Genomic DNA, 8,774 nt, shown 5'->3' with positions numbered 1-8,774 from the left:
GGTTTAATTTCATAGAATAAAAATATCATCATCGGCAGGTTTCAAATCTGCAAAGTTGAAGAGACACAGATTTTGAATCTGGCGACAACTTGACCAAGACCAATGAAGATCAATGTCTGAGATACCGTCTATGAGCCAACATTCAAGGCACGTTCTCATAGAAAAAATGTGACATTCAACAGGTTTTAAACCTGTCGCATTCCAATAGAAACAGATTTTGATTCTGTTGCGACAACCACTTGGCTAAAGCCAACTTTGATCAGCTTGCAAGCAAACCGACCGTGAGCAAATTTCAAGGTGCATTTTTATAGAAAACAAATGTTGCAACTGGCAGGTTTCAAACCTGCACGTTCCAAGAGAAACAGATTTTAACTCTGGTGATCACTTGACAATTTCATCTTTGGCGGGTTTTGAACCCACGCAGACAGATTTAGATTCTGTCATATTAACTGCTTGGCTAAGAACAGTTAGATGCACCTCCAATGGACCCATTCACAAGTGAATCCTCAAGGCATATTTATCTGCATTTTGTCAGTTCTTTCAATAATATAGTCGCCGCGATTGATTCTTTTATTCTACTCTTATCGCAAAAGACATCAGACTTCTCCTGGGCCTCTACTTCAAGACCTGTTTATCCAGCAATTGCTCAAAAAAAGTGCTGATGGCAGATCACCGCGGTGGGCCAATGATGTTCGTGATGTCTTGGGATTAACAAGCGGGTCATGAGTGACAACTGACAATGGAAGGATCGCATATGGTTGAGCTCAAGGGTGATGTTAGAAATTAATGTTAGAACTGACAAAACGTACCTTGAGGATTCACTTCTGAATGGATTCAATGGGAGTGCATCTAACTGGTCTTAGCCAAGCAGTTAATACGACAGAATCCAAATCTGTCTGTGACAGGTTCAAAACCTGTCAAAGATGAAATTGCAAGTGATCATCAGAGTCAAAATATGTTTCTCTTGGACTGCGCAGGTTTGAAACCTGCCAATGATAACATTTTTGATTTTATGAAATCACGTCCTGTCCCATACCAAGCACTGCATTTCTGTGCATGCCCTACATTACACGTCCATCTGTTGTCCAATCCAACACTGCTGGTATAATATTTTCATCATTTTATTTTATGTCATGCTGAAGGATACTCCCAGCTACAGACCACAATGTATAGATGCAACAGAAGCATTCTCGCTACATTCTGCTGCAAAACTAGTACAAAGCAGTCACACCTGGGTTGCATTGAAAAAGATAAAACTGACACGAATGACATCACTTTGATGAATACTCCAAAACGTCTAACTGTCCCTATTTGCTTGCACTTGGGACTTGGGACTTGGGACTTGGGACTTGGGACTTGGGACTTGGGACTTGGGTCTCTGAGAATCTATACACTGCAAAATATTTTGCAAGCAGGTTTTGAACCTGCATGGTTTGAAAGAAACAGATTTTGACTCTGTTGCAACATCTACTTGGCTAAGACCAGTGATATGAAGCTCTCAGGAAAGTACACATGGGTCGATGTCAAGGTGTGTTCTAACAGGGAAAAAAACAAACATATATCAATCATGAGGAAATGTCAAGGTGCGATTTCATGGAATAAAAATGTTATCATTGGCAGGTTTTAAACCCGCACATTCCAAGAGAAACAGATTTTGACTCTGGTGATCACTCTTTGGTAGGTTTTGAACCCACACAGACAGATTTAGATTCTGTCGTATCGACTGCTTGGCTAAGACCGGTGAGATGCACTTCCAATGAACTCATTCAGAAGTGAATCCTCAAGGCACGTTCATCTGCATTTTGTCAGTTCTTTCAACAGCATGGTCACTGTTGATTCTTTTATCCTTGACGCAAAGTTCAATATATGACCAAAGTCTTGATGCAAACTCGGAATGACGAGTACAAGAGCAATTTAATTCTCTCCAAAGGTCTTGACTTTGTTGAAGAAGAAGAGGAGCAGATTACACATCAAACTTTCAAGTTTGATCCTAATGACCTGGGGAATGAGGAAGAATACACATCTGTCAAGGCTGAGATTCAAGGCAAAGATTCAAAAGAGCCATCTGGCCACTATTCGCTTATGTATAAGGTTGAGGTGCACTGTATTTGAGACCTGCTCTTCTCTCGCTTTTTGAAAGTGTTGTATTGCGGTCTGTTTTCAATTCATCTGTTCAGCTGAGGGAAAACATTGCGAGTGACTGAACCAGATGCTTAGTCAAGCCTGGTTAGGCGCGCTATGATGTGCGGAGCGCGGTTAAGCGGAAGTGCTACTATGCGTTGGCGTGCGCTAAGCAGATGTGAGGCGCGCATGCAGGTGGTTGGAGCACAGCGACTCTAGATGAGTTGAAGGGGGACCTAATAGGGGCTAAAAAGTGCATACCACAAGGGACTACTTTGAAGGTAAACCTATAGGGAGAGGTATACAGTACGAGGGAAGTGATGTAGTAGTATAGTCAACTTATACTGTCTAGTGCGCAGGAAAGTGCGGGTTTGGGTTTGCACAGGAGTTAATTGTTGGACAAATGATGAACAAGGATAGGGAAACTGATAGTGCTCTATACTCCTTGATGCATATATAAAAATAGGCTCATTCCTGCCCAGCGCAGTTCTGAGCGTCACAGCAAGATGATGGTGGTTAATTTGTCAAGAGAGAAAAACATACATGAACTATGTAAGTAATGTTAAGCGCTAAAGCGAACTGAGAAGCGAAGCGAGTGCGTGATAATATGTAATATAAGGGTCCATGACATAGCATTATGGAATGTGTGCGCATAGCGCCAGCAATACTGTCAGAATTCACAGAAATAGAATAGAAATATGCACCGACGAACTGAATGGACATGGAATGGATGGACAAAGGACGAGCATGACTCTGTTATGACAGTCACATGGCTAAACACAACTTTGATCAGCTTGCAAGCAAAGCGACCATGAGCAAATTTCAAGGTGTGTTTTCATAGAAAAAAAATGAATTTTATCATTGGCAGGTTTCAAACCTGCACAGTCCAAGAGAAACAGATTTTGACTCTGGCGATCACTTGACAATTTAATCTTTAGCGGGTTTTGAACCCACACGGACAGATTTAGATTCTGTTGTATTAACTGCTCGGCTAAGACTAGTTGAATGCACTTCCAATGAACTCATTCAAAAGTGAATCCTCAAGGCACAATCTCAGCCTTGATATATTTGTATTTTTCCTCATTCCCCAGGTCATTAGGATGAAACTTGCAAGTTTGATGTGTAATCTGCTCTTCTTCTTCTTCTTCTTCTTCTTCAACAGAGTCAAGACCTTTAGAAAGAATTAAATTGTTCTTATGCTTATCCTTCCGAGTTTGCATCGAGATTTTGGTCATATATCGAACTCTGCGTCAAAAATACTCGCATTCACCTAGCAAAAAAGGATGCATGAAACCAACAGCAATGTCAATCAAGCTTTAGATCATCAGTGTTTGCTTGCTATACATTCGTGTGGAAATGTGAAGGTGTGATTTCATTATTCATACAATAAAAATAAAAATGTTATTGTCAAGGTGTGTTTTTATAGAAAATAAAATTCATCGTCGGCAGGTTTCAAACCTGCACATTCCAAGAGAAACAGATTTTGACTCTGGTGATCACTTGACAATTCGATCTTTAGCAGGTTTTGAACCCACACAGACAGATTTAGATTCTGTTGTATCGACTGCTTGGCTAAGACCAGTTAGATTCACTTCCAATGAACTCATTCAGAAGTGAACCCTCAAGGCACATTTATCTGCATTTTGTCAGTTCTAATATTAATTTCCAACATCCCCCTTACGTCCAATCATATGTGATCCTTCAATTGTCGGTTGTCACTCATGACCCAGTTGTAGACTAAACATACCCTGAAATTTGCTCATGGTCGCTTTGTTTGCAAGCTGATCAATGTTGTGTTTAGCCATGTGACTGTCATAACAGAGTCATGCTCATCCTTTGTCCATCCATTCCATGTCCATTCGGTTCATCGGTGTTACGACTTGGATAGGTCAAGCCTTCTATAGCTGAATGGCCAATTGTCTAGTGATCTCACATAGACAGAAGGATGGGTTCTAGCTCGGATGAAGCCCGAGGTATCCTCCGACAAGCTTTGTACGCACAGCAGCTCGTCAAGCTGTTGGGCTAATGGATGTATGGCTAAGGTAGTGTTGGCTTGCCTTAGAAGTGTGGTCTAGACAGTGGGACTGGAGGTCACACTGAGAGGAGTTCTGATGGAAAACCAAGTATATCCAAGTAGGGAAATACAATGATATGTGTCTACTCTATATAGGTATGTCCTATGAAGGTTCAAGAGGAGTCTGTATCTAGGGATCTGCATGAGTCAGAGATAATCTCATTTTTGCTCTCATCGGCAGACCTACATTTCCAAGATTACCTTAGTTCTTTCTGTTCCACTGTAGGAATACCACACAGAGTGGGGCTATACAAAGATGGCTCCAAACTGATATATTTATGTTGTGGTCTTGCACTGCCTAGTCTGCTATACTTGGTGAGACAAGTGCATTTGACCCAGGGGTCTGCGGTCTGGGAATAGTTTTGGGAGTCAGTGCGCAATATTTTCGGGTCCGATGTCCTATGTAATAAGACATGAGGTGCTGCGGACATGTAATAATGTGGTCTACAATGTTAGTGATGTGAAAACAAGTAACTACACACCTAGTGGGGCTAGCACAATGAGACAGGACATAGGTATGACTAGTGCACATGAAGTCCAATAGTCCAATGTCTAATGTTTTCGGGTTTGGTGTGTATTGAGTCGGATATGATAGTGAATGATCCGGATAATGATTAGCATTGATACATACATCGGAAATTAGACCTTTATGAGGCCACAGAGATGTCAGTCTCTACACCGCATTTGCTCCCTTCACACCATACTTAGAGGAAGTGCTTCATAGCAATCCTCTTGGGTCGATACAGCACACCCACACTCAGCAGGATCTTATTAGTGCTCTAACCTTCTTGCTAGCTAGCTACTATTACTTCTTCACAGTGGCATGCGCCAGTCTAGGTCTAGGGGAAGAGCACCATGAGGCAGCATGAGGTGCTCGGGTCTGATGGTCCCTAGATAGGATTGGGAGGTGAAATGGTTGTGCAGTTTAAATTTTTTCTGCTCTTTTCCATCAGACAAATTTTAAGCTAAGTTTGTGTGTTTCCATTCAATGTTTCTCAAACACACTTTTAAAAAACATCATAACCTGTGTTGCTGCTAACTTGTCCAGAATTTTGTTCAGCCACACATATGAACATTATTTTGCAATTTTAATGTGAGATATAATGAGAAAGTTGGGATCATAAAATTTTGATTTATTCATGATTTGTGTGAGAGATAATTCAGAAAACCATTATAATTTTGTGTCACAATTTTTAGGCAGATAAAATGAAAGATAAATTTCGACCTTTTCTTTCAAAAAGTTTACTGTTTTTTTGGCAGAAAAGATAGACCCTGCACCCAGTGTTATACACTCACTATTTGTTTGTCAGCAATATGCAGTTCTCTCAACAACACTTTCAAAGCATCAAATAAGGCAACACTTACAAACAAGGACAGGCAAAAGACAAGAGAGATCAAGGGTGGGATACTCACTGTGCTGAATGAAAGCAACAAGATCATTGCTTGGATGAGTACTTTCATCTGACTTTGAAAAAGTTGAGGCTGATATACCCTGTTTGCAAGTGGTTCTGTCAGACACATGTGAATGCTGAAATCACAGAGCTACTGTGTGACCTCAAGTGGCGCCATGATATCCTCAACCTCCCACAACCAAAGATGATGGTCACCAACAACTGCTGTCATATATACAGTGCAGTGGCTTCTGTCATGCCTGAGACAGAGGCTAAGCTAGATATCTGGCATTTTATTGCAAAATATGTAACTTCAGCATGAGCTATACTACTCTTGCTAACAGGAAACCTCACCAAACAAAGATACATTGCTGCAATCTTGAACACCAGCAAAAGCCCATTCTGTAGTGTCATCACTGCCAATATTTTGGGTATGATCCTCAAGAAACACGCAGAACATGGATGTGGAGCAGAGTATTTGGATCGTGGTGAACAGGAGTGGCACCTTGTTGCAGCTTTTGATAAATGGGCTGAAAAAGGTATGTGGTTAGCAGCAGCTCAGAAGGTAAGTCTGCCTGCTTCATTAGGAGTGAAAATGGAGTCTCACAGTGTCATATTCTGCTAGGTACATCAAGAACAACTTAAACATGTCCAAAAAGAGTGTTTTGAGCGCTTAGATCAAGACATCCGGTCTGATGGCAGCCATGTTGAGGGTACCCACAAAGGCTGGAACTCATTACAGTATGCCCAACCAAGTAGGATCGGAATGCTGTCTGCGCTTAGTCATGACTTTGTTCTCCATCGAAACATTAGGGTCACTTCCAGTAGGCATCAAATGATGCTCTTTGTCAAACTCACTCACAGCTCCCATCACATCCAGCTCTCTAACCACATAGCAAGACTCTACAATAGACTGTACAAGAAGGACACACAGCTGCTTCCTCCACCAGAACTCCCAGGTGTGGACTCCGGCGAGACCTTTGGACTTGTAGTATCAGATAATACAACTATGTTTGGTGGTTTGCTCATCAAGGAAGAGACTGCAGATGCCAAACTCACACATAACTTGGGTTAGTGTCAGATTGAGTGGATAAGCATCAGATAACATCAGGAAATGATTCATGTGTAATGGGCATGTGATGTACATTGGAAATTAGCTGAATATGAGCTCAGCACAAGGCTAAGTGCTACAACAGACTTTGGTTTCAGCCAGCACCAAGACACTTGATGGCTACTTTTCTTCTGGTCATGTTTGTAATGTGACCCAGAGAGCTCCACAGTCCTGTCACAGAGGTATGTCATACCATCCTTGATCAATGGTACCCACAAAAACTTTCTCCCAAATTCTCACAGGGTCATCCAGCAGTCACCAGCACTGACATCAACAACTCAATCACCCCTGACCAACATTGTATATGCAAACTTCCTCCTAAATTCTTGGAGAATCACTCAGTGATTCCTGGTGATACTGCAGAGGTATGTCCAATCACATGTGACCAATGTTACGCATTGTCAAGCTCAACTTCCCGCTGAGCAGGAAATGATAGTTTTTATGTAGCATCTCTTACTGACACTTTCCTTAGATTATGTTCGCACTTTTACCGCTTACATAATCATCTTCTACCTTTACCTAGGACTCTACAGTCATTACCTAGTTTCCTCAGTTTCCAGTTCTTGATTGCTCTCCATTAACTTGGGTTATTTAGTAGCATTCCCTAGTTGTAGCTCTCCTAGTTGTAGCTTCTTCAGCTCACTATTTAGCTCCTGGAACTCAGTTTTCTGTCATTAGCTTGGAGTGCCTCTTTCACTCTCCCTCTTTATTTTCCCTCTCTCTTGAGCCTAAGCCTAGATAGAGATTCTCTTGGGTCAAACACTGTTTACTCTGACATCGCAGCTAGGCATAGCTAGACCTAACCTTGTCCTTGCTACTCAGCAGGATTGTTGTTACCACAGCATGCAAACTTCCTCCCGAATTCTCACAGGGTCACCCAGCAGTCACCAGTGATCGCCCAGTGATTCCTGGGGCTACCACAGAGGTATGTCCCATCACACCCGACCAATGTTACACATGTAAACTTCCTCTTGAATTCTCACAGGATCACTCCAGTGCTGGCATCAACAACTCAATTACTTGGTCTCAGCACTTATTCTCCATTGCCACAGGTATTGATCCTCGCTCACTGACCTTTCAAAGTTCAGACGAGTTCTACCTGTTTATGGACATGTGGGCCAAGTTCATATGGCTGTCATATCAAATTTTCTCTTGCATCACTCTGTATTTTCTGATATCTGGATATGAACACATAGCAAAGAGGAACAATGAGACATTTTGGCACCACCATTGTTCTGTTGTACCTCTTGTCAAGGAGGAGCTAGGGAAAAGGTCAGTTCACTCAAGTTCACACCAAGTTACATGCTGAAATTTTTGCTATTTAGCTCCAAAAAGTGCAGACATGCTCACGCTGCCAAACAATCATGTACCCTGGCCCCAGAAACTTGCCACTCAACCACAAGTGGAGCTACTGTGCTGATGGTGTCAAGCAGGTGTCAAAGAACAGCAGCAAAGATCTCCCTCCCTGGCCTCAGCCTCAAGGTCTGTTCTCCGAAGGCCATACATTCCATCTACACACATTTTTGTCGGCTGTTCAGCATGTCTATGAGTACGTTTCCTTGTAGGGACTGGGAGAGATGAACTTGCTTGCAACAGAGGCCTTTGCGAAGCTGCTTGTCTCACACACTGAGATCCACAAGGATGGTGCAGTGCTTTTCCGGCTGTTTACAGACTTCATTGTGGACCTATCAACCCCTCATGATTACATCATCAAGCTGTGCAGAGACTCACTGTGAAATTACTAGTTTTCTGACCTTATTCTAGTCTCTATTATCCTTAGCCTATTATATGTTGTTCAACTTGTAATAACTGACAATATAGTTGAGGTAATCCTTAATGTACAAAATATAATGACTCTGAATAAAATAGGACATACATCAGTTATTACTATTCAATTACAATTATATTAAGATACCATAGTGGAACTTATGTAGTAGTAAATGGAGTGGTAGTGTTGTGGGGTAATTGAATGGACTTGACTTAGTGAAATTTTTGCATTTGTCATGTAACATTGCTTCAGTATATGTTGCTATTATTGCTATATTATATACATGGCCTGATGGCTGAGTAGTAACAA

General features: G+C 41.7%; 2 protein-coding genes across 2 annotated transcripts; both read left to right on the top strand.

The window, feature by feature from the left end:
• Positions 1–1,866: 1,866 nt before the first annotated feature.
• Positions 1,867–3,109, top strand: HD556DRAFT_1452292 (uncharacterized protein; the record flags this gene model as incomplete). Its single annotated transcript, XM_041308069.1, has 5 exons — positions 1,867–2,104; positions 2,317–2,402; positions 2,604–2,673; positions 2,915–2,948; positions 2,990–3,109. The coding sequence occupies 5 exons, from the start codon at positions 1,867–1,869 to the stop codon at positions 3,042–3,044; spliced, it is 483 nt and encodes a 160-aa protein (XP_041167507.1). The 3' UTR covers positions 3,045–3,109.
• Positions 3,110–6,019: 2,910 nt separating this feature from the next.
• HD556DRAFT_1223238 (uncharacterized protein) lies at positions 6,020–8,006 on the top strand (the record flags this gene model as incomplete). Its single annotated transcript, XM_041296868.1, has 4 exons — positions 6,020–6,151; positions 6,212–6,656; positions 6,855–7,038; positions 7,694–8,006. 4 exons carry the CDS (start codon positions 6,020–6,022, stop codon positions 8,004–8,006), a joined length of 1,074 nt encoding a protein of 357 aa, XP_041167506.1.
• Between the last annotated feature and the right edge of the window lie 768 nt (positions 8,007–8,774).

This window comes from Suillus plorans (assembly GCF_016647745.1).
Source record: "Suillus plorans strain S12 chromosome Unknown HD556scaffold_1, whole genome shotgun sequence".
NCBI classification, from domain to species: domain Eukaryota; kingdom Fungi; phylum Basidiomycota; class Agaricomycetes; order Boletales; family Suillaceae; genus Suillus; species Suillus plorans.
The sequence above is the reverse complement of the archived record's forward strand: the minus strand, read 5'-3'. Positions and strand labels throughout refer to the sequence as shown.